Raw genomic sequence first — 27709 nt, 5'->3', positions numbered from 1 at the left:
GAAGGAAGCATTAATCAAGCTTTTCCTTAACCTCTTAAGGATCTGACCCTTTTTTCAATTTTCGCTTAAAATTACATACCCAAATCTCACTGCCTGTAGCTCAGGACCTGAAGCAAGGATATGCATATTCTTGATACCATTTGAAACAAAACGCTTTGAAGTTTGTGGAAATGTGAATGAATGTAGGAGAATATAACACATTAGATCTGGTAAACATGCGTTTTCTATTGTTTTGTTGTTGTTCCATCATCTTTGAACTGCAAGAGAAAGGCCACAATATAATATTGCAGTTTAGGCGCAATTTAGATTATGGCCACGAGATGGCAGTAGTGTGTTGCAAAGTTTCAGATTGATCCAGTGAAGCATTGCAATAGACTATTTTGTATGAAGTCTGCCCAAATGTGCCGAATTGGTCAATTGATACATTTAAGTACATAACTATAGAGAACACACAAAAAATATGGTCATAACAATTGTAAGTTTACACACTCCCAGGAATGTCATACGTGATGGATCATTAGCTTATACACTAACTTTCACACATCTAGATGGCCGGGGTGGGTGTGGAGCCAGAGACAGCAGGGGTTCAAACTGTAGAACCCAGTTCCTACATTTGAATATAAAAATGGATTTTATCAAACAAAACTATGCTACATTTTATCTCTGGGACCCTTAGGATGACAAATCAGAGCAAGATTACTGAATGTAAGTACATAATTTACCTTCAGGAGGTGAATGTATCAAACCAGTTGCCGTGGTAATTTTTGTTGTTGTTGTGCCCTCTCCTCAAACAATAGCATGGTATTTTTTCATTGTAATAGCTACTGTAAATTGAACAGTGCAGTTAGATTAACAAGAATCTAAGCTTTCTGCCCATATAAGACATGTCTATGTCCTGGAAAGTTTGCTGTTACTTACAACAGTCACGCTAGTCACATTACCGCACGTTAGCTCAGCCGTCCCGTATACGGGACACCGATCCCGTAGATGTTAAAGACCTGAGCCAAGCATTATAAGTCAACAACCACATTTTAAGTTAAAGAAAACTTGACATTGTTACATTATTTATTTTCACTGTACATACAGTATTTGATAATATTGGTCATATTTCTTTAGGCTTAGATGATTTATAACAACATATCGTTTTTTTTCTGTACCTTCCAGCTGAACCATACCTTCCAGTTGCTTGGTAAACAGGACCTGTATGAGCAGCCAGAAGAACAGTACGACCATGATGCCCTCGATCATTCCCTTACAGCAGAACAGCACCACTGCCTGCCACAGGGTCTGGTCAGGGTACTCCTCATCATGGTAAGGCATGGTGCCGGTGATGCCAGAATGTCCTATTGGACTTGAGTTGAGTGGAGCGAAAGGTCTTAAGAGTGCATCTCCATTGATGCCCTCTGGCTCTATAGATGGAGGAGAAACTTCACTTAAATATCGGTCCTAGGAGAGATAGCTTACTCCATCGTTAAACTCCTACTCCAGTACACTGGGATCCAGAAGACTTTGTAGATAGATACGTGGTTTTACAGGGAGGACCTGGGTCCCAGAGGTCATATTGAGACTTGACTTATTCCGTTCAGCTCCTAGTGGAGCAGAGGGCCTCAACAGTGCTAGTCTCCAGAGAGTCCTGGGGTCTTACCGGAAATCTCCACAGAAATATGGGGGCCTCTAAACATCCACTGGATCCATTTCACAGAGTTAGGACTCATTGCTGAGGTAGGATGGATGGCACATTCAGTTCAGTAAAGGGAAAAGCCTGAGTTTAGAGGCTCCACAAGACTACAGATCTAGCTTAGGACGGGGATATGTCATTCTGTGCAGCATAGGGAAGAGCCCGAGATTCAACCCTGTAGGTACTTTACTTTATTTCTCAACATCCGTACCAGTTCAGAGAATCCAGAAGAGTTAGGACGGATTGCTGAGTTAGGACGGCTTGCCGAGTTAGGACGGCTTGCAGAGTTAGGACGGATTGCAGAGTTAGGACGGATTGCAGAGTTAGGACGGATTGCAGAGTTAGGACGGATTGCAGAGTTAGGACGGATTGCAGAGTTAGGACGGATTGCAGAGTTAGGACCGATTGCAGAGTTAGGACCGATTGCAGAGTTAGGACCGATTGCAGAGTTAGGACGGATTGTCGAGTTAGGACGGATTGTCGAGTCAGGGCGGATTGCCGAGTTAGGGCAGATTGCAGGATGTTTGCAGAGCAGTGTCAGTACTTCCTGTCCGTGTCTTTCTTCTTCTTATCTTAGTTGCCCCATATTCCTTCAGAGTGATGACAAAGTCCCAAAGAAAGGAAAACCACAACTTTGAATTTGCTTCTGACAAAGCTTCCCTGGCAGTCAACATCACAATGTCCTTGACGTCTAGATGACATGACAAAATGGTCAGGAGGATCTAACCTGTACAACTCCATAGTTACTACAGCATCACAAAGTTGATCTTCACAATTTTTATAATGCATCTACCTTACATCGTTCCAAAATCCCCTTTTCCACACTGCTTCAAGGATGGGTTGGCCAATCTTCCTTCTCCAATGTCCTCTCTGTGATTCTATCCAGACTCAATCCAGCCAGGACAGTAATTCCAGAGAGTGGGAGGGGGGAGGAGGGGCCGGGAGTGGGGAGGAGGGGCCGGGAGGGGCCGGGAGGGGGGAGGAGGGGCCGGAAGGGGGGAGGGCAGGAGCTGTTACAGGATGAATGAAACCGGTGCTCCAGATGCCAATCCAGCAGTGTCTCTAGTACCAACCTCACACACACACACACACACACAGTACGCCACCCTGCACATACGCAAACACACACACACACAGTACAGTACGCCACATACCCAAACACATTTTAAATTTTTACATTTTAGTCATTTAGCAGACGCTCTTATCCAGAGCGACTTACAGTTAGTGAATACATATATATTTTTTTATACTGGCCCCCCGTGGGAATCGAACCCACAACCCTGGCGTTGCAAACGCCATGCTCTATCAACTGAGCTACATCCCTGCCGGCCATTCCCTCCCCTACCCTGGACGACGCTGGGCCAATTGTGCGCCGCCCATGAGTCTCCCTGTCGCGGCTGGCTGCGACAGAACCTGGATTCGAACCAGGATCTCTAGTGGCACAGTTAGCACTGCGATGCAGTGCCTTAGACCACTGCGTCACTCAGGAGTACACAAACACACACAGTACACTCTCAGGGAGAGAGAGCGAGATAGAGGGTCGAAACAGCAGGTCCGGTGAACAGGGCAGTGTTCCATAGTCACAGACAGAACAGCAGAAACTGGATCAGCAGCACGACCAGGTGGACTGGGGACGGGGACAGACAGGAGTCGTCAATCCAGGTAGTCCTGAGGCACGGTCCTAGGGCTCAGGTCCTCCGCGAGGGGAGAGAGAGAGAGAGCGAGCGAGAGAAAGATGGGAGAATTAGAGGGAGCATACTTAAGATCACAAAAGACACCAGATAAGACGGGAGAATTCCACCAGATATCTGTGAGTGAGGTGATGGTAGAAGCTCAATAACAAAGTAATACACATTTTAAACAGAGCACAGATATGGACTCTGCTCCAGAGATGTCGCTGGGTTGTCTCAGCATAAGAGGCAATGCCACCCCCAACAGGTCACTAGATCATAGTGCATATACATTATTTTTTTTTCATACTGGCCCCCCGCGGGAAACGAACCCACAACCCTGCCGTTGCAAGCGCCATGCTCTACCAACTGAGCTACAGGGGACTACTACTGCATCCTAGTCGGTAACACTTCCCGTGAATACCCTCTTAATAATATCCATGTCAGTTATGAGACATTCATAATGCATGACACAGGCTCATACACATCTATAACTTCATTCCTAAAGCGTCTTATGAAGCGAAGAGAAGCAACAGAAATAGTAATAGTGAGAAAAGCGACTTTTATTTCCTCAAGGAGTTTATTTAGTTCCTCTTGTCCACATCAGAATACATTGAGTGAACAAACACACCCCAAAAAAACATTTGACTCGTTTCCTATCAATACATCAGGTCTTTGGTCTATAATGCAGCTAGCTGGTGATGATTCTGAGGCATTCTGTGCGTGTGATTTGCAGTGTGAGGCATACAAGATTGTTAGCCTGGTTAAACCAGACGGAATGTTTTCGCAAAGTGAAATAACAGTGAGCTGAAACACTCACACAGCATTCAGTATGGTTTTACCAGGCTATGATTATGGCCCCATGATTGTACGTACATAATTATTATATTAAATAAGGTACCTGACCAATGACTGGTTTGAAAGATACAGGCAGCTGAGGTAGACCTATTTCAGTGTCCCACTGTATGAATGCTGAATGGTTTTCCTAAGGAGTATTCTAAAGACAGTCTACCCTGGTCCTGTGAGTTCCTGAGAAAGTCACTTCCCGAAATGGAAAGGCATTAAAGGGGAAGTTCGGTATTTTACAACTTAATGCTAGATGGATCCTCACCCTGAAAGTACAGTTTCTTCAGGGCCATAGACGACTTTAAGGGTGAGGAACCATGTCAACTTCCCCTTTAAATGAGGTAAGAAGTTTATAGATTCCTGTTTTGCAAAACATCTTGCCTCTGAGCTGTTACCAAAAGTATCCTTGGATTTTAGTTGTTTAACTTTAGCTAATTGTAAGAGAACATTACTTCTGTGTGCATCAGTTTTACCTCACCCTGTGAAAAGGTTGGGGGGAGCTTGGTCTTTAGGATGGTCTCAAATGTGCATACTCCACCCAACCGGCACCAAGGCGAGTTAAAATGAATGCACCGGTTGATGGCCCTTATTGGCATCCATATTGTCCTGCTGATGGCTATAATAACATATTGTAAACAGAAGTGATGGCTACATAATGTTAAAACCATCAATGAGGTAGAGACAACCAATTGGCTCCAGAGTATAGCCAATCACCATACAGTATTTTGATGTAAAAAAAACAACAAAAACTGCTTTTCCACAAACCTTTGCTATCATGCTTTTTTGCTTTCTTCGAAAAGGTTTAGAAAATAAACTAAAATCCAATCGTAAGTCCTCCTTACTTGACTTAAATACATTAGTCTGTTCACAAGCAGTTTGTGTTGTGGCACTAAGGGAAACGGTTCTTTACTAATACTATAGCTCTCACAACCAATGAAATTAGGTATACAAAGAAAACAGCAATTTTGAGTAATACATGAAAATAAAAGATAAATCAAAAATTAAAACATTCCAAAATATAAATTCTTCAATTTGCCTCTTCACCTGGTTCTAACATGAGATTTTCCCAAAATGCATTGCTTGTTTTTAAAGCAAATGTGTGTTCAGTACAAAGATAAAGTGATTGTACAACAGTTGGCTGTCAGGTGTGGAATTAGAAAAGTGAATTTATTAATAAAAAAGTTAATTAGTTTTTAAGATAAATTCCTATGATTTTACATTGGTCAATTCCTAGAGACGTTTCCCCCCCAATTCCCTATTTGTCGTCAGTAACACAGACAAGTTCAGTTTGACTAGAGAAGAGGTCATTTGATTGAACACCGGTTTGTCCTCAACACAGGACAATAGAATAACAAGCGTATACTGGAGAGAGACTGGTGGAGCACTGTGGTCAGTTGGGCCCCTTGGAGGAAGAGGAGGATGTGGAGGAAGGGCTCTGAGAGGAGGAGAGGACACCAAAACCACTCTGTCCAGCAGGAGGCATGGTCTCAGACATCACAGAGGCTGCACCAGGAGTCTTCTGGGCAAACAGCGTTCCTACAGGGGAGACAAGAACACATATGTTAGTCAGTAGTGGGCCTCTGTGTGAGTGTGACAAGTTAAATGTCACACTGCCTAGGGAGTAAGGCGCTCTGAGTAGTTTCTGGACGGGTCCGAAATGTCTCAAGAATCTGAAATACAGCATTACTAATCTTGTGATGACCACTCACCAGAGTATAGAGTTCCATTGACCTCCACAGACACACTGATGCTGGCAGCCCCGTTACTGGAGATACTGAGAGACAGGTCCTGTCCAGCGGTACTCTCTAAGGCGTTACTGGAGATACTGAGAGACAGGTCCTGTCCAGCGGTACTCTCTAAGATAGGGCAAAGACAAATGACAGTCTGTTCATGTTTACAATTCAATTATGTGAGTAAATTTTTACGTTTGGCTTGATCAGGATTGCAATGGAGTTAGAAAGAGCACAAACAGATCCGAGGACAGGCTAGACCTGACTATGTAAGTGCTATAATAACAACTAATTGGTAGCCAACACACCCAGCCCACTACTGACCGTGTCTGTTGTTGTTGTTGAGTATGAGCTGCTTCATGCTGGGGTTGAAGTGAGAGGCCATAGCCAGTAGGTTCTGTTGGAAAGCCTGTTGCATCAGTCTCTGCTGTTCTTCCATGGCCAAGCGAGCCATCTTCCTGTCTGGACCCTCTCCTCCTCCTCCAGCAGCCCTCTCCAGCTTCTCTCGGAGGTGCTCCAGGGTGGTGGCCTGGGCTAGCTGTTGCTGCTGCCCCAGGGAGAGAGCATGGGCCATGGGTAAACGACTTGGCAGCATGGGGGTCGACATCTCCTCTGAGAGGGAAGAGGGGGAGATACTTTTTCATTGATAGTCACTCCTCAAATATCAACATTTGAAATATTCAACATATTCACATTCAACAATTATCAAAGTTTTTTTCAAAACATGGTCATTAGATTAGATCAGAAACATGGCCATTAGATTAGAAACATGGTCATTAGATTCAGAAACATGGCCATTAGATTAGATTAGAAACATGGTCATTAGATTCAGAAACATGGCCATTAGATTAGATTCAGAAACATGGCCATTAGATCAGAAACATGGCCATTAGATTAGAAACATGGCCATTAGATTAGAAACATGGCCATTAGATTAGAAACATGGCCATTAGATTAGAAACATGGCCATTAGATTAGAAACATGGCCATTAGATTAGATTCAGAAACATGGCCATTAGATTAGATCAGAAACATGGCCTTTAGATTAGATCAGAAACATGGCCATTAGATCAGAAACATGGCCTTTAGATTAGATTAGAAACATGGCCATTAGATTAGATTCAGAAACATGGTCATTAGATTAGATCAGAAACATGGCCATTAGATTAGAAACATGGTCATTAGATTCAGAAACATGGCCATTAGATTAGAAACATGGCCATTAGATTAGATTCAGAAATATGGCCATTAGATTAGAAACATGGTCATTAGATTAGATCAGAAACATGGCCATTAGATTAGATTAGAAACATGGCCATTAGATTCAGAAACATGGCCATTAGATTAGATCAGAAACATGGCCATTAGATTATATTCATGGTCATTAGATTCAGAAACATGGCCATTAGATTAGAAACATGGCCATTAGATTAGATTCAGAAACATGGCCATTAGATTAGAAACATGGTCATTAGATTCAGAAACATGGCCATTAGATTAGATCAGAAACATGGCCATTAGATTAGATTAGATACATGGTCATTAGATTCAGAAACATGGCCATTAGATTAGAAACATGGCCATTAGATTAGATTCAGAAACATGGCCATTAGATTAGAAACATGGCCATTAGATTCAGAAACATGGCCATTAGATTAGAAACATTGCCATTAGATTAGATCAGAAACATGGCCATTAGATTAGAAACATGGCCATTAGATTGGATTAGAAACATGGCCATTAGATTAGATTCAGAAACATGGTCATTAGATCAGAAACATGGCCATTAGATTAGAAACATGGCCATTAGATTATAAACATGGCCATTAGATTAGATTATAAACATGGCCATTAGATTAGATTAGAAACATGGCCATTAGATTAGATTAGAAACATGGCCATTAGATTAGAAACATGGCCATTAGATTAGCTCAGAAACATGGCCTTTAGATTAGATTAGAAACATGGCCATTAGATTAGATTCAGAAACATGGTCATTAGATTAGATCAGAAACATGGCTATTAGATTAGATTAGAAACATGGCCATTAGATTAGATTCAGAAACATGGTCATTAGATTAGATCAGAAACATGGCCATTAGATTAGATTAGAAACATGGTCATTAGATTCAGAAACATGGCCATTAGATTAGAAACATGGCCATTAGATTAGATTCAGAAATATGGCCATTAGATTAGAAACATGGTCATTAGATTAGATCAGAAACATGGCCATTAGATTAGATCAGAAACATGGCCATTAGATTAGATCAGAAACATGGCCATTAGATTAGTTCATAAACATGGCCATTAGATTCAGAAACATGGCCATTCGATTAGATTCATAAACATGGCCATTAGATTCAGAAACATGGCCATTCGATTAGACTCAGAAACATGGTCATTAGATTAGAAACATGGCCATTAGATTCAGAAACATGGCCATTAGATTCAGAAACATGGCCATTCGATTAGATTCAGAAACATGGTCATTAGATTCAGAAACATGGCCATTAGATTAGAAACATGGCCATTAGATTCAGAAACATGGCCATTAGATTAGATCAGAAACATGGTCATTGGATTAGATTAGAAACATGGTCATTAGATTAGATACATGGCCATTAGATTCAGAAACATGGCCATTAGATTAGAAACATGCCCATTAGATCAGAAACATGGTCATTACATTCAGAAACATGGCCAATACATTCAGAAACATGGCCATTAGATTCAGAAACATGGCCATTAGATTAGAAACATGGCCATTAGATTCGAAACATGGCCATTAGATTCAGAAACATGGCCATTAGATTCAGAAACATGGCCATTAGATTCAGAAACATGGCCATTAGATTAGATTCAGAAACATGGCCATTAGATTAGAAACATGGCCATTAGATTAGATTCAGAAACATGGCAATTAGATTAGATTCAGAAACATGGCCATTAGATTAGATTCAGAAACATGGCCATTAGATTAGATTCAGAAACATGGCCATTAGATTAGAAACATGGCCATTAGATTAGATACATGGCCATTAGATTCAGAAACATGGCCATTAGATTAGAAACATGCCCATTAGATCAGAAACATGGTCATTACATTCAGAAACATGGCCAATACATTCAGAAACATGGCCATTAGATTCAGAAACATGGTCATTAGATTCAGAAACGTGGTCATTAGATTCAGAAACATGGCCATTAGATTAGAAACATGGCCATTATATTAGATTCAGAAACATGGCCATTAGATTAGATTCAGAAACATGGCCATTAGATTAGAAACATGGTCATTAGATTCAGAAACATGGCCATTAGATTAGATTAGATACATGGTCATTAGATTCAGAAACATGGCCATTAGATTAGAAACATGGTCATTAGATTCAGAAACATGGCCATTAGATTAGATTAGAAACATGGCCATTAGATTAGATCAGAAACATGGCCATTAGATTAGATCAGAAACATGGCCATTACATTCAGAAACATGGCCATTAGATTAGAAACATGGCCATTAGATTAGAAACATGGCCATTAGATTCAGAAACATGGCCATTAGATTAGATTCAGAAACATGGCCATTAGATTAGATTCAGAAACATGGCCATTAGATTAGAAACATGGCCATTAGATTAGATTCAGAAACATGGCAATTAGATTAGATTCAGAAACATGGCCATTAGATTAGATTCAGAAACATGGCCATTAGATTAGATTCAGAAACATGGCCATTAGATTAGATTAGAAACATGGCCATTAGATTAGAAACATGGCCATTAGATTAGATACATGGCCATTAGATTCAGAAACATGGCCATTAGATTAGAAACATGGCCATTAGATTCAGAAACATGGCCATTAGATTCAGAAACATGGCCATTAGATTCAGAAACATGGCCATTAGATTAGATTCAGAAACATGGTCATTAGATTCAGAAACATGGTCATTAGATTCAGAAACATGGCCATTAGATTAGAAACATGGCCATTATATTAGATTCAGAAACATGGCCATTAGATTAGATTCAGAAACATGGCCATTAGATTAGATTCAGAAACATGGCCATTAGATTAGAAACATGGCCATTAGATTAGAAACATGGCCATTAGATTCAGAAACATGGCCATTAGATTCAGAAACATGGCCATTAGATTCAGAAACATGGCCATTAGATTAGATTCAGAAACATGGTCATTAGATTCAGAAACATGGTCATTAGATTCAGAAACATGGCCATTAGATTAGAAACATGGCCATTATATTAGATTCAGAAACATGGCCATTAGATTAGATTCAGAAACATGGCCATTAGATTAGATTCAGAAACATGGCCATTAGATTAGATTAGAAACATGGCCATTAGATTAGAAACATGGCCATTAGATTAGATACATGGCCATTAGATTCAGAAACATGGCCATTAGATTAGAAACATGCCCATTAGATCAGAAACATGGTCATTACATTCAGAAACATGGCCAATACATTCAGAAACATGGCCATTAGATTCAGAAACATGGTCATTAGATTCAGAAACATGGTCATTAGATTCAGAAACATGGCCATTAGATTAGAAACATGGCCATTATATTAGATTCAGAAACATGGCCATTAGATTAGATTCAGAAACATGGCCATTAGATTAGAAACATGGTCATTAGATTCAGAAACATGGCCATTAGATTAGATTAGATACATGGTCATTAGATTCAGAAACATGGCCATTAGATTAGAAACATGGTCATTAGATTCAGAAACATGGCCATTAGATTAGATTAGAAACATGGCCATTAGATTAGATCAGAAACATGGCCATTAGATTAGATCAGAAACATGGCCATTACATTCAGAAACATGGCCATTAGATTCAGAAACATGGCCATTAGATTCAGAAACATGGCCATTAGATTAGAAACATGGCCATTAGATTAGAAACATGGCCATTAGATTCAGAAACATGGCCATTAGATTAGATTCAGAAACATGGCCATTAGATTAGATTCAGAAACATGGCCATTAGATTAGAAACATGGCCATTAGATTAGATTCAGAAACATGGCAATTAGATTAGATTCAGAAACATGGCCATTAGATTAGATTCAGAAACATGGCCATTAGATTAGATTAGAAACATGGCCATTAGATTAGAAACATGGCCATTAGATTAGATACATGGCCATTAGATTCAGAAACATGGCCATTAGATTAGAAACATGCCCATTAGATCAGAAACATGGTCATTACATTCAGAAACATGGCCAATACATTCAGAAACATGGCCATTAGATTAGAAACATGGCCATTAGATTCAGAAACATGGCCATTAGATTAGAAACATGGCCATTAGATTAGAAACATGGCCATTAGATTCAGAAACATGGCCATTAGATTAGATTCAGAAACATGGCCATTAGATTAGAAACATGGCCATTAGATTAGAAACATGGCCATTAGATTAGATTCAGAAACATGGCAATTAGATTAGATTCAGAAACATGGCCATTAGATTAGATTCAGAAACATGGCCATTAGATTAGATTCAGAAACATGGCCATTAGATTAGATTAGAAACATGGCCATTAGATTAGAAACATGGCCATTAGATTAGATACATGGCCATTAGATTCAGAAACATGGCCATTAGATTAGAAACATGCCCATTAGATCAGAAACATGGTCATTACATTCAGAAACATGGCCAATACATTCAGAAACATGGCCATTAGATTCAGAAACATGGCCATTAGATTAGAAACATGGCCATTAGATTAGAAACATGGCCATTAGATTCAGAAACATGGCCATTAGATTCAGAAACATGGCCATTAGATTCAGAAACATGGCCATTAGATTCAGAAACATGGCCATTAGATTAGATTCAGAAACATGGTCATTAGATTCAGAAACATGGTCATTAGATTCAGAAACATGGCCATTAGATTAGAAACATGGCCATTATATTAGATTCAGAAACATGGCCATTAGATTAGATTCAGAAACATGGCCATTAGATTAGAAACATGGTCATTAGATTCAGAAACATGGCCATTAGATTAGATTAGATACATGGTCATTAGATTCAGAAACATGGCCATTAGATTAGAAACATGGTCATTAGATTCAGAAACATGGCCATTAGATTAGATTAGAAACATGGCCATTAGATTAGATCAGAAACATGGCCATTAGATTAGATCAGAAACATGGCCATTACATTCAGAAACATGGCCATTACATTCAGAAACATGGCCATTAGATTCAGAAACATGGCCATTAGATTAGAAACATGGCCATTAGATTAGAAACATGGCCATTAGATTCAGAAACATGGCCATTAGATTAGATTCAGAAACATGGCCATTAGATTAGAAACATGGCCATTAGATTAGATTCAGAAACATGGCAATTAGATTAGATTCAGAAACATGGCCATTAGATTAGATTCAGAAACATGGCCATTAGATTAGATTCAGAAACATGGCCATTAGATTAGATTCAGAAACATGGCCATTAGATTAGAAACATGGCCATTAGATTAGAAACATGGCCATTAAATTAGAAACATGGCCATTAGATTAGAAACATGGCCATTAGATTAGATTAGAAACATGGCCATTAGATTAGAAACATGGCCATTATATTAGATTCAGAAACATGGCCATTAGATTAGATTCAGAAACATGGCCATTAGATTAGAAACATGGTCATTAGATTCAGAAACATGGCCATTAGATTAGATTAGAAACATGGCCATTAGATTAGATCAGAAACATGGCCATTAGATTAGATCAGAAACATGGCCATTACATTCAGAAACATGGCCATTACATTCAGAAACATGGCCATTAGATTCAGAAACATGGCCATTAGATTAGAAACATGGCCATTAGATTAGAAACATGGCCATTAGATTCAGAAACATGGCCATTAGATTAGATTCAGAAACATGGCCATTAGATTAGATTCAGAAACATGGCCATTAGATTAGAAACATGGTCATTAGATTCAGAAACATGGCCATTAGATTAGATTAGATACATGGTCATTAGATTCAGAAACATGGCCATTAGATTAGAAACATGGTCATTAGATTCAGAAACATGGCCATTAGATTAGATTAGAAACATGGCCATTAGATTAGATCAGAAACATGGCCATTAGATTAGATCAGAAACATGGCCATTACATTCAGAAACATGGCCATTAGATTCAGAAACATGGCCATTAGATTCAGAAACATGGCCATTAGATTAGAAACATGGCCATTAGATTAGAAACATGGCCATTAGATTCAGAAACATGGCCATTAGATTAGATTCAGAAACATGGCCATTAGATTAGATTCAGAAACATGGCCATTAGATTAGAAACATGGCCATTAGATTAGATTCAGAAACATGGCAATTAGATTAGATTCAGAAACATGGCCATTAGATTAGATTCAGAAACATGGCCATTAGATTAGATTCAGAAACATGGCCATTAGATTAGATTCAGAAACATGGCCATTAGATTAGAAACATGGCCATTAGATTAGAAACATGGCCATTAGATTAGAAACATGGCCATTAGATTAGATTAGAAACATGGCCATTAGATTAGAAACATGGCCATTATATTAGATTCAGAAACATGGCCATTAGATTAGATTCAGAAACATGGCCATTAGATTAGAAACATGGTCATTAGATTCAGAAACATGGCCATTAGATTAGATTAGATACATGGTCATTAGATTCAGAAACATGGCCATTAGATTAGAAACATGGTCATTAGATTCAGAAACATGGCCATTAGATTAGATTAGAAACATGGCCATTAGATTAGATCAGAAACATGGCCATTACATTCAGAAACATGGCCATTACATTCAGAAACATGGCCATTAGATTCAGAAACATGGCCATTAGATTAGAAACATGGCCATTAGATTAGAAACATGGCCATTAGATTCAGAAACATGGCCATTAGATTAGATTCAGAAACATGGCCATTAGATTAGATTCAGAAACATGGCCATTAGATTAGAAACATGGCCATTAGATTAGATTCAGAAACATGGCAATTAGATTAGATTCAGAAACATGGCCATTAGATTAGATTCAGAAACATGGCCATTAGATTAGATTCAGAAACATGGCCATTAGATTAGATTCAGAAACATGGTCATTAGATTAGAAACATGGCCATTAGATTAGAAACATGGCCATTAGATTAGAAACATGGCCATTAGATTCAGAAACATGGCCATTAGATTCAGAAACATGGCCATTAGATTCAGAAACATGGCCATTAGATTAGATTCAGAAACATGGTCATTAGATTCAGAAACATGGTCATTAGATTCAGAAACATGGCCATTAGATTAGAAACATGGCCATTATATTAGATTCAGAAACATGGCCATTAGATTAGATTCAGAAACATGGCCATTAGATTAGAAACATGGTCATTAGATTCAGAAACATGGCCATTAGATTAGATTAGATACATGGTCATTAGATTCAGAAACATGGTCATTAGATTCAGAAACATGGCCATTAGATTAGATTAGATACATGGTCATTAGATTCAGAAACATGGTCATTAGATTCAGAAACATGGCCATTAGATTAGAAACATGGCCATTATATTAGATTCAGAAACATGGCCATTAGATTAGATTCAGAAACATGGCCATTAGATTAGAAACATGGTCATTAGATTCAGAAACATGGCCATTAGATTAGATTAGATACATGGTCATTAGATTCAGAAACATGGCCATTATATTAGAAACATGGTCATTAGATTCAGAAACATGGCCATTAGATTAGATTAGAAACATGGCCATTAGATTAGATCAGAAACATGGCCATTAGATTAGATCAGAAACATGGCCATTACATTCAGAAACATGGCCATTACATTCAGAAACATGGCCATTAGATTCAGAAACATGGCCATTAGATTAGAAACATGGCCATTAGATTAGAAACATGGCCATTAGATTCAGAAACATGGCCATTAGATTAGATTCAGAAACATGGCCATTAGATTAGATTCAGAAACATGGCCATTAGATCAGAAACATGGTCATTACATTCAGAAACATGGCCAATACATTCAGAAACATGGCCATTAGATTCAGAAACATGGCCATTAGATTAGAAACATGGCCATTAGATTAGAAACATGGCCATTAGATTCAGAAACATGGCCATTAGATTCAGAAACATGGCCATTAGATTAGATTCAGAAACATGGTCATTAGATTCAGAAACATGGTCATTAGATTCAGAAACATGGCCATTAGATTAGAAACATGGCCATTATATTAGATTCAGAAACATGGCCATTAGATTAGATTCAGAAACATGGCCATTAGATTAGAAACATGGTCATTAGATTCAGAAACATGGCCATTAGATTAGATTAGATACATGGTCATTAGATTCAGAAACATGGCCATTAGATTAGAAACATGGTCATTAGATTCAGAAACATGGCCATTAGATTAGATTAGAAACATGGCCATTAGATTAGATCAGAAACATGGCCATTAGATTAGATCAGAAACATGGCCATTACATTCAGAAACATGGCCATTACATTCAGAAACATGGCCATTAGATTCAGAAACATGGCCATTAGATTAGAAACATGGCCATTAGATTAGAAACATGGCCATTAGATTCAGAAACATGGCCATTAGATTAGATTCAGAAACATGGCCATTAGATTAGATTCAGAAACATGGTCATTAGATTAGAAACATGGCCATTAGATTAGAAACATGGTCATTAGATTAGATTCAGACACATGGCCATTAGATTAGATCAGAAACATGGCCATTAGATTAGAAACATGGTCATTAGATTCAGAAACATGGCCATTAGATTAGAAACATGGCCATTAGATTAGAAACATGGTCATTAGATTAGATTCAGAAACATGGCCATTAGATTAGATCAGAAACATGGCCATTAGATTGGATTCAGAAACATGGTCATTAGATCAGAAACATGGCCATTAGATTAGATTCAGAAACATGGCCATTAGATTAGAAACATGGTCATTAGATTCAGAAACATGGCCATTAGATTAGAAACATGGCCATTCGATTAGAAACATGGTCATTAGATTAGATTCAGAAACATGGCCATTAGATCAGAAACATGGCCATTAGATTAGATTAGAAACATGGCCATTAGAATAGATTCAGAAACATGGCCATTAGATTAGATTCAGAAACATGGCCATTAGATTAGATTCAGAAACAAGGCCATTAGATTAGATTCAGAAACATGGTCATTAGATTAGATTCAGAAACATGGTCATTAGATTAGATCAGAAACATGGCCATTAGATTAGATCAGAAACATGGCCATTAGATCAGAAACATGGCCATTAGATTCAGAATCATGGCCATTAGATTAGATTCAGAAACATGGTCATTAGATTAGATTCAGAAACATGGCCATTAGATTAGATCAGAAACATGGTCATTAGATTCAGAAACATGGCCATTAGATTAGATTCAGAAACATGGCCTTTAGATTGGATTCAGAAACATGGCCTTTAGATTAGATTCAGAAACATGGCCTTTAGATTATATCAGAAACATGGCCATTAGATTAGATCAGAAACATGGCCATTAGATTAGATTCAGAAAAATGGTCAGTCATTTATTTACTTTGGATCAGATCCATGCTATTTGGATGGTGAGTGATCATTTACATTTTTTACATTTGACATTTTTAGTCATTTAGCAGACGCTCTTATCCAGAGCGACTTACAGTTAGTGAATACACACACACATTAATTTCTTTACTACTTTTTATTACTGCTTTGTGTATTTTGGGGGATACATGTGTATTGAACAGTAGAGGAGAGCATTTCACTGCATCATTTATACCCTGTATCCTGTGCATGTGACATTTGATTTGAATAGTAGACAGTAGAGGGTGCCATAACAACACATCAACTCTTTGTAAATGTGGCGTCAAAACTAGGTAGCCCATCACAAGGTAGTCACATGACAGCAGCTGTCACAGAGGGTGAACACCATGGATGATTTCCTAACTACATACCAAAACATTTACACGTTTAAAATATGTATACACACCTGCGGATCTTTTCAGAGATGGGCTGGGGGAGGTGTGCAGGCCGTTGTGACCGGCTGAGGAGTAGTGAGGCATCTTGGGGGGAGAGAGGAGGGAGTGGTGTGGGTGGCCAGGTGCGGTGGAGGGGGAGAAGCGGTACAGGCTGTTGCTGTGTCTTCGGCCTTCCCTCCGGTTACCGTCTATAGCAGCCTGGAGCTCGCCTGGAGAGCTCAGCCCCTTCTTCTCACACTCGTACGGGTACAGGTACTTCATATATCTGGGTGGACATATGATGAGGCAGTGGTTGAATTTGTTATGTAGTTAAAAGTACATTTCCATCATGAACAGAAAAATGATGTTGCCTACAAATAAATTATTTCTCATTTGAAAACAACTAACATCTACCAAGGGGGGGGGGGGGTAGATAGTGGGGGGTTGTGTTCATTAGGGCACACTGTAGGAAGACGTTATAAACCGGTTTGCAACGGAAAACAAAAATAAACATTTATTATTGGACAGGTTCAAATAGTACCTCCCTGTTTAACTCAATTTCGGAACATTTTCTTCCGTTTGGTGCAGAATGATCATGGCCAAGTGTAGACTTACTGTGTGCGGAGGGTGAAGGCTGCCGAGGTGATGGAGGTGGGCAGGTTGAGTCCTCTAGTGATCTCTCTCCAGATCTTCTTGTTAATGACCTCCACCAGGCCGCCCTTCTCCGTCACAAGCTTGTAGAGCATGTACAGGTCCAGAATCTGCTTAGCCATGATGGGGATGCGGTTGACCGGGGTGCCTTGAGAAAGAGGTAAAAACAGGTAGAAGAGTTGACACTAGATGTCTACAGATCCAAGATGGTGGTAGCATGACGGGGCTACAGTTGACCAGGGTGCCTGGAGAAACATGGGAAACACTGGTCTAAGGGGCCCAGATTTAGGCAGTCAGATTTGATCTGATTCGATTTAAACGAGGTCAGACTTCATAACACCGATCTTAAAGGTCGACTTTGGGCAAAAACGCAAAAATAACAGCTTTAAACTGTATAACTGATCAATGCACCATCATACCAGGTCATTTAATTCGTAAAAACAAAAATGATTGGATGAATAAGCTATTTGGCTACAGAAGTGCCCTTTCTTACGGATCTCTACAGCTTCCGTCCAAAAACAAATCCTGCGAAATTACATCAACACATATTGGAGGAGTTACTGGCAAGCTAAAGTGGCTAGCTTAGCTAACGAACTAGCTACGTCACATCAACACATACTGGAGGAGTTACTGGCAAGCTAAAGTAGCTAGCTTAGCTAACGAACTAGCTACGTCACATCAACACATACTGGAGGAGTTACTGGCAAGCTAAAGTAGCTAGCTTAGCTAACGAACTAGCTACGTCACATCAACACATACTGGAGGAGTTACTGGCAAGCTAAAGTGACTAGCTTAGCTAACGAACTAGCTACATCGGTCGCGGCACACATGACCAGAATAACACAGACAAACCACCAAAAGGCACACCCTGTTCTGTTTGAAAATTGAGTTGGACAATTTTTTTTGCCCAAAGTCTACCTTTAAACACTATTCCGACAGATCATATTTCTAGAACACAGAAGGTTGTACATCTAGCTATAGTTGTATGTCAAGTGAAGAACACCTATTTAACCCAGATTAAAACGGTGAGATAATAGGGGAACTATTGTAAATGGCAGGTGGACCGAGTCATGGAGAGAAAGGGAGTGAGGAATCTCGAAAATGAGGATTGACAGTCAACCCTAAAACCAATTAATGAAGGGGGCTAAACGGCAGTTGTTGGGTTGGGATTATTTCTTACTTTAGACATGGGGACAAGTGTAAGAGACACATAAACACACGTGTTTTCAATCATGCCATTTGTTGCCGGGAGGGGAATTAAGGGCAGGAAGGGCTAACATGTAGGCTACTGTTGATGTAGAACAACCAGTAAATCTTCTGTAGATGTCCATCCCAAATGTCATCCAATGTGGGTCCATCAGCCTGGAAACCTATACACTTCCTGATAAACTTAGAAACCGTTACGCTAGAAGTCTATTCAGCAGCTCATAAATAACTTGTGTTTTCAAAACCGCCGTCTGAATCATAACATAAAATTAAAAAGCAAATCAGGAAAATGGAATTGTTTTTTTTCAGCTTCCTGAATGAACGAACGACGTGTAATGGAATTGACCCCTACCCTGACAATCAAGTCCAACAAGTCAGAGATAAAAATGAAGCCTGTTCCATCTGACAGTAACCAAGTTTCCATCCAACCATTTAATGCGTATGAATTACCTGACGCATGAAAAAAAAAGTCACAACCAGGAAATGTTAGTACAATTGTGTAAATGTCGACAAACAATTTGTTCGTTTGACATGGTGGGATCTTTTTGTGTCTATAAAATGTATCATGCGAGAAATGGCGGTATAATAATAATATATTGATTTTAAAAAAAACATCATATCAAAATAAATGTGGAGTCACGTGATATGTTGTGTGGTCCTCCCACTTCGATTCGTCGGGAAACGCATGCAGTTTATTAGGCTACAGATGAAATGAATTATAATGAACTTCACCGGGTGGGGAAATTGCACGGTGATGAGCTTGATGCTAGAGCGCTTGTGCTAAGACCACAGTGGGCAACACTCATAATAATAAATAAATCATAAATCAAATCAAATCAAATTTTATTGGTCACATGCGCCAAATACAACAGGTGCAGACATTACAGTGAAATGCTTACTTACAGCCCTTAACCAACAGTGCATTTATTTTAAACAAAAAAAGTAAAAATAAAACAACAAAAAAAAGTGTTGAGAAAAAAAAAGAGCAGAAGTAAAATAAAGTGACAGTAGGGAGGCTATATATACAGGGGGGTACCGTTGCAGAGTCAATGTGCGGGGGCACCGGCTAGTTGAAGTAGTTGAGGTAATATGTACATGTGGGTAGAGTTAAAGTGACTATGCATAAATACTTAACAGAGTAGCAGCAGCGTAAAAAGGATGGGGTGGGGGGGCTGTATCCGGTAGCTGTGTCCTTTGTAAAATATGAATACTGTAGGAAGTGTACATGTGCCGTAAGCATCCCTCGATTCATAACGTTCTGAATTTAATTAGCTATCGAGTATCTTTGTTGAGTTCCCTTGAACCGAGTTATAATACGGTTCAGTGCAGAGACATGTTGCACAATCAGGTAAAACGATCAGTAGAGTTGAAAATGCGATGGAAATAAAATTAAAAATATTAGGTACGGGGGGAATTTAACGGCAAAAGTGATTTTTATGTGCACTACGTCATCACGCACTGTTTTTTTTTTATCTGCAACAAGTCTGTTTGATGGATTCACATCTCTGGTGGGAAAATGTGCATATTGTTTTATGCGGATTTTAGAATATTCGCATGAAATAGATGGATGGAAACCTTGCTACTGATACACTGTAGTCTCTCCTCTCTCTACGGTCTCTCAGCCATGCTAATACATGTCTAGAGGTCAAATATCTAGCATGTTTAATGAGGACAGCACTGTTTCATTCACCGCAGTACGATACCAGTTAACTTGTTTACGTTCAGAAATGTAAATACTGTAATCTCCATCTCTATACAGTCTGTCAGTCATATTATATATAACATAACTGTATATACACAGTAATACTTTGTTGAAGCAACTTTGGTAGCAATTACAGCTAAGAGCTTTCCACACCTGGATTGTGTAACATTTGCCCATTCTATAAAAAAGTATTCAAGCTCTGTCAAATTGGTTGTTGATCATTGCTAGACAACCATTTTCAGGTCTTGCCATAGATTTTCAAGTAGATTTAAGTCAAAACTGTAACTCGGCCACTCAGGAACATTCACTGTCTTCTTGGTAAGCAACTCCAGTGTAGATTTGGCCTTGTGTTTTATTGTCCTGCTGAAAGGTGAATTAATCTGCCAGTGTCTCGTGGAAAGCAGACTGAACCAGATTTTCCTCTAGGATTTTGCCTGTGCTTAGTGCCATTCCATTGATTTTTTATCATTAAAAACTCCCCAGTCCTTAACGATTACAAGCATACCCATAACATGATGCAGCCACCACTATGATTGAAAATATGGAGAGTGGTACTCAGTAATTGGCCTCATGGTGAAATCCCAGAGCAGTTTCCTTCCTCTCTGGCAACTGAGTTAGAAAGGACACCTGTATCTTTGTAGTGACTGGGTGTATTGATACACCATCCACAGTGTAATTAATAACATCACCATGCTCAAAGGGATACTCAATGTCTGCTTTTTTATTTTTACCCATCTACCAATAGGTGCCCTTCTTTGCGAGGCATTGGAAAACCTCCCTGGTCTTTGTGGTTGAATCTGTGTTTGAAACTCACTGCTTGGCTGAGGTACCTTACAGATAATTGATGTGTGGGGTACAGAGATGAGGCAGTCATTCAAAAATCACGTTAAACAAATGTTTACTCCTGAATTTATTTAGGCTTGCCATAACAAAGGGGTTGAATACTTATTGTCTGAAGATATTTCAGCTTTTCATTTTTAATCTGTAAACATTTTTAAAAAACATAATTCCACTTTTACATTATGGGGTATTGTGTGTAGGCCAGTGACGAAAATCTAAATGTAATCCATTTTAAATTCAGGCTGTAACACAATTGTTTTAGGAAAAATTCAAGGGGTGTGTGTATAGGGCTGTGGCGGTCATGAAATGTTGTCAGCCGGTGATTATCAAGCAAATAACTGCCGGTCTCACGGTAATTGACCGTTAATTAACAAACCCGTTTAGCATCTCCTGGCTTCCACGCATAGCCTACAAGCCACTGATGCAGACCTTTGGAATATCTACATTTTAAAAAAGTATAATACATCCATTTAATATAGCCTACACCATCACAATAAATCCATTATTTATATTAGACAGGTCTAAAGAAACATTATATGAAGAAAATGTAGTCTATTTCAGAAGAACAGAACAGCATACTCTGAGTTGTCCTTATGTTAGGCTCTGATCTGGCTATGCCATATGGCTGTGGGCTACACTAGTTCATTTAGCAGACAAGATTGGCTTAGAATTCCGTGGCATTATTTTATAGTATGAAGAATACAACTGAACAAAGCTGAATAACATAGAAAGGATCTTTTCTCCAAACGGTTTGAGGGAGTGGCCACATGCGGCTATTCTGTGTTGAGCAGTTAACAAAGAAACAGGTACTCCTATATGCTTAATTTAGAGTTATTAATGTAACTTTAGTTGTGATACAAATGTTGGCTATATGTTTTGATTTGTAATACATTTTAAAGGCTGCATGATGCGACTAATGATGATTTGAAAAAAGTGGCAAGGCAGGCATGAGCTCTGCTTTGTTTCTTGTGCACGCTGCAAACACTTCATCAGCCTCTCATTCACAATTTGACAAGCACTTGATAATATTCTCACCAGGCCTCGAATTTCCCGGCGGCATCCCCCTTGTGTGGCTGTTGTGCCCTTGGGCTGAATATAATAAGTATAATTGCCAATCGGCGCGCTCCGAAGCACCTCTCACTCATATGGCTCTCTCATATCTAAATTCTTATTAGTCAATGCTCGTCACGTGATCGGGTCCTTCTCACAGGCATCTCAGCTCCGAAGTAGGCTACAAGTGAAGACAGACACATCGGGGACGCAACTGCAGGTGTCCTTCCTATCGAATTCTGAGGCGCATATTGAAGATGTTAGAAGAACTGTCCACATTTACTTTTCGTCAGCCAACAAGATGAGTAGGCCTAACGAACAGCAAAAGCACTAGCCTATGTCAATCTACTATTCACCATAGTACAAAAGTTCACCTATTCTATTGGTCAACTTGTCCTTATAAATAAAATAATAAATATTCCAAACATACAAATTAATACAACCAATACAATCAAAACACCTTTTAAAAGCAACAAGGCTGATGCCGCAACAGATCAGAACGTTTAGCTTAAAATGTTGATAAACTATTAAGCTATTTCATCACATTATAAGCGCATCAATGCACACACGACAGTAGGCTATAAGCGTGACTGTTCCAAAATGCAATCAATTAGCTGGTGTTTCAAAAGTGACCGCAATTATGATAAAAGTGGATTCTTAAGGTGACAATGATCTTCCCCACACTTGAAACTCACGCGCCGCCTATATATGCCAGTTAGGCTCTACACCGGTTGTAAAGCAGATTAATGTGCTTAATTTTAAAAGAAGTTATTTGGCCACTTCAGTTGTGATACAAACCTTATCAAAACATATAGGCCTGCGGGCTACATGAGGTGTGCGACTATGATTTGAAAAAGTCATAAAAAAAGTAATGCACTGTTTCTTGACTTACTGCACACGCTGGGCATCATTCACAAGTGATAATACATCATTCACAAGTGATAATACATCATTCACAAGTGATAATACATCAACCACAAGTGATAATACATCATTCACAGGTGATAATATTGTCACCCATCAGACTATTATTAATTTAATTTTGTCTTTATATATACACTAAATAATATAGCCTGTGTGTGAAATTTGTTTTGATTTAGAATGGACCATTATCATGCACCTGTCTCGAAACAGGGGCAGGGGAAAAAAATACATGTAATCTATGCACTTAAATAGCGAATGGAGGACGCGTTTCCTGTGGTTCATTTTAATGCCAGCCAGGTAGGCTATACTCCTGTTGTAAAGAGAAGCAATGTGCTTAATATTAGGAAAGTTGAGAAATAAATATAGTAAGCCTAGCCTACAGAAATCTGATGGGATCCTCCTCTTTTCTCACGCAATTGCATAGCCTATAGAAATGTTGCACAACATGAGCTCATGGGCTCTAATGAAGTGTTTGATTAGATTTTCGATTACATTTGCATTGATGTCAGAGTGATTAGAGGGACAATAGAGTGCTGAGTACCAGGCAGTTAGCAAGTTTGGTAGGCTACTAATGACCAGCAGCAGCATCAGAGCTTGGAGAAGCCTAATAACCGTGACTAAACGGTCACGTGGAATTTGACTGCGGTCATGACTCGTGACTGCCGGTGTGGCTGTAAAACGGTCACCGTAACAGCCCTAGGTGTGAATACTTTCTGAAGGCACTGTATGAAAGAAGAGGCCCTGAATTAGAGAGGCTTGTTCATCCATCCGACCTAATTCAAATATAGGGGCCCCTTAATCCAGACCCTTAACCCAAACACCCCCTACATACCCCCATTCTCACCCAAACACCTCCTCCATAACCCCCCTACACATATGGGGCATGTAGTGTTTACCCTAGAATTCTATTTTCAGCAGTGGTGGCCAGGATTGCGGGTGCCTTGCTAATAGCGTTAGCGCAGTGACATGCTAGCTGTTCCCATAAACTTCCAGTCATTGCGCTAAAAACTATCCATTTAAAAGCACGTCTCGGCAGAAATAGATATACCATTTGAACATGGTATGGAGCATGGTTGGGGGGGGGGGGGGGGGCTAAAGAGGGTACATTATTGTAAGGCGGAAAGAATGGCCCTAGCTTTGATCACGGCTGACATCTTCAATAACATTTTAACTGTTTAACCTGCCATTACTGAAATTCCTGCAGCTTATTTTATATTGCACTCATAAACCACGAATAGACGGTTAAATTGTGTATTATTTGGGATGTTGATTATTTCCTCATGAATGCAGTCTAAAAAATAAAGCTGGAGGAATTTCAGGAAACTGTTGTTTAAACGGTTATATTTGCTTAGAGGGGCCCCTGGCTCCTTGGACATAAAGTTAAGATCGATCCTTACTTTTAAAAGACTGTGAAAAAATTAACAACTCTGTCCAGAACAAAAATGTAAGAGGAAATGGAACATTAAACAAGTCTTGGGTGAGTGGCATGCTATTTTATTCTATGAAAGTTTCAAATGTATAATCTTAAGACATCTGTTTTCGACTGAAGTTTCACATGTTCATGCCAAGTGAGGGATCCCCAGGTGCAATGTTTTCCACTAAAGCAGAACTGGCTTTACAGTAAAAAGACTGGAGGTTTACCTCTTTTCTGCATGAAGACAAACAGTTCATCAAGGAACTCCTTCCGGTTTGGGTCACTGTCCAGTTCATACAGCTGGGGGGGTGGAAATGAACTTTGTTAATACCTTTATCACAGAGTTAAATAGTCGCTTTCAAACGAGGGATTTCGTGGCTAAATGAGGTAAGACAGTGATTCTGCTCATAGATTCTGCATGTATGAACTACACATTGACACATCCAGCCCATAGCAGGTTCTAAAAATACCCAAATTAACCCAAATTCGCCAGACCTCTGTTCCTTCACTTTAATAATAAACTTTATAACTAACTTAGTTAACCCCATCAGTCCCGAAATCCCAGCAAAAATCGGCTTTTCATTTATCTGACTATCATTTATCTGCAAGCCCAGACCTTATATTTAGCCTCACAATGAAGTGTTACCATTTTATTTTCAGGACAACCAGGTCTACAAGTATAACAAAACAATTTGACATAAACAGTTGCAGTCATGAGTTTCATTGACAAATGGTAATAAAAAAAAAAAACAAGGTCCGCCAAAGCAAAAACTTGATCAAAATGAATTTATATGAATGCTGTAAGTACAGAAATGGATTGCTCAGTGGGAAAATAATATCCAACTAGTCAGTGACAACTGTGTGGAGTTTGTGGCAGCAACTATGTGAGCTTATTACAGTATTATAGACACTATGTCCTGGGATTTCCTTTGGTCTCCTATGTAGAAGAACCCCTTACCTTCTAACAACCCTTGTGTAGCTTGTGAGCGTCATAGAGCAAAACATGTTGCACGTGCATGTTCGGTAGAGTGTGAGCTTTTCATAGATAGCTTTTAATAGTTTGTAATTCAAACCATTCTGACTATACAGATGTTTTTGTAAAAACGTGGTACATGTTCGTGAGAGTCTCAGCTTGTCATAGATCACTTTTAATACTTTGTAGCTCATCTTATCTTATCTTGGCCAGGTCGCAGTTGTAAATGATAACTTGTTCTCAACTGGCTTACCTGGTTAAATAAAGGTTAAATATTTTTATTTTTTAAAGAAACCATTCTTTTGTATAAAAAGCCCCAGTCCAGGATCTGCCCACAGCCCCCGTTAATCACACAGACTAATGGTTGGAATCTATGGATGCAGAAGAAATAGACAAATCCAAATGGTACATGGGGGGGTACAACCCAGCAGTCTGACACACAAACACAATGTTTAGAAAGGGGTTAGAAGTCCAAAACGCATTGGCGTTACGGTGGGACTCATTGGTTTAATAACCATCCATAAACGATTCTATGTTTATTCACTATTCAGACATATGAGTACCCTGTAGCTCAGTTGGTAGAGCATGGCGCTTGCAACGCCAGGGTTGTGGGTTTGTTTCCCACGGGGGGCCAGTATGAAAAATTTATGCACTCACTAACTGTAAGTCGCTCTGGATAAGAGCGTCTGCTAAATGACTAAAATGTAAAATATGATCCAGTCTACTATCCAGTGCTAGGTCCACAAAGACCATCGGAGAAAATCTAGACTCATCGCCCCAAGACTGGTTGTCTGATGCATTCAGATTACAGAACTCTGTAGGCAGGCCACACTGAACATTTGACAAAATATGAGACTAACCACGATTTAGATTTAACACAATGAATCTTCAAAACTAATCAAAATATTGTCCTTCATTTTGTCAGATTTTAGTTGTTGTTCTTTGTGCCAGACTCATCAAAAACAATCCAGTTGGAGTATAGGACTCTCTACCCTCCAAGAAGTGTGTACTTGTTCACTCCCCACTCAAGCATTGGACTGGTGCAAGCATAGCTGGGAGTTTCCACCATATTCCTTACACCAGTCCATTCATTTTAAATACATGGGGGGGGGTTATACCAGTGCACACTTTCAGAGAAGGGTATAGGATTGGATCGTAGGCTAGATGTTCTCAGATGGTCTGTGTGGATTAGTTTTAGTTTAGCTGAGCTTAATGAATCATCAGCTTACATCCTTCTTTATATCTTATCTAATCTGATTACCTTGGCAAAGTCTCTGGATGGCTCTCCTCTTGTTTTGCCTCCTTCATTCTCCTCAGCCCAGCCCCCACTGCCTTTCTGTAAACACACACACACAAAAAAAACATGGTTAAACGCACACACACACACACAGAAGGGGACTGCTGCCTCCAGTGCATATGTACCGCTGCAGAATGGGTTTGAATCCGACCTACTGCTGTGTCAGCACCCTCTCCTCTATCTCTCCATTCAATAAACATACCAAGACTATATCAAAAAAAAGAAAAAAATGGCAGCCTGGTCTCATATACTAGACGTAACATAGTAAGTGTAAATCCGGGACACTCAAATTAGTATATGTTACGTTTGGTATGGTTACATAAGACAGATGGTTACTTAAAGTAAAAATGAAAGTAGGTGATTGGTCGGGCATATAAAGTGAACGTCTAGCAACCCAAAAGGTTGTGAGTTCAAATCTCATCACGGACAACTTTAGCATTTTAGGTAATTAGCAACTTTTCAACTACTTATTACTTTTTAGCTACTTTGCAACTACTTAGCATGTTAGCTAACCCTTCCCATAACCCTAACCATTTTAGCTAACCCTTCCCCTAACCCTAACCTTAACAATAACCCCTAGCCTAGTTAACGTTAGCCAGCAAGCTAACATTAGCCACCTAGCTAGAATTCATAACATATCATA

General features: G+C 39.2%; 1 protein-coding gene across 1 annotated transcript in view; it reads right to left on the bottom strand.

Moving 5' to 3' along the window:
• Positions 1 to 3896: 3896 nt before the first annotated feature.
• Positions 3897 to 27709, bottom strand: part of LOC311148606 (AT-rich interactive domain-containing protein 3B-like) — a 40409-nt gene continuing 16596 nt past the window's right edge. Inside the window, exons 3-9 of the mRNA XM_084185588.1 lie at positions 27031 to 27105; positions 25024 to 25096; positions 17625 to 17808; positions 17042 to 17295; positions 6249 to 6536; positions 5904 to 6050; positions 3897 to 5730 (exon numbers count right to left, since the gene is read on the bottom strand). Coding sequence (XP_084041714.1) covers positions 5585 to 5730; positions 5904 to 6050; positions 6249 to 6536; positions 17042 to 17295; positions 17625 to 17808; positions 25024 to 25096; positions 27031 to 27105 — 1167 coding nt within the window. The 3' untranslated portion in view covers positions 3897 to 5584. The remainder of the gene's footprint in view (positions 5731 to 5903; positions 6051 to 6248; positions 6537 to 17041; positions 17296 to 17624; positions 17809 to 25023; positions 25097 to 27030; positions 27106 to 27709) is intronic.

Source organism: Coregonus lavaretus (assembly GCF_964263955.1).
Source record: "Coregonus lavaretus genome assembly, chromosome: 21".
NCBI classification, from domain to species: domain Eukaryota; kingdom Metazoa; phylum Chordata; class Actinopteri; order Salmoniformes; family Salmonidae; genus Coregonus; species Coregonus lavaretus.
This window is presented reverse-complemented; position numbering and strand designations above follow the sequence as displayed.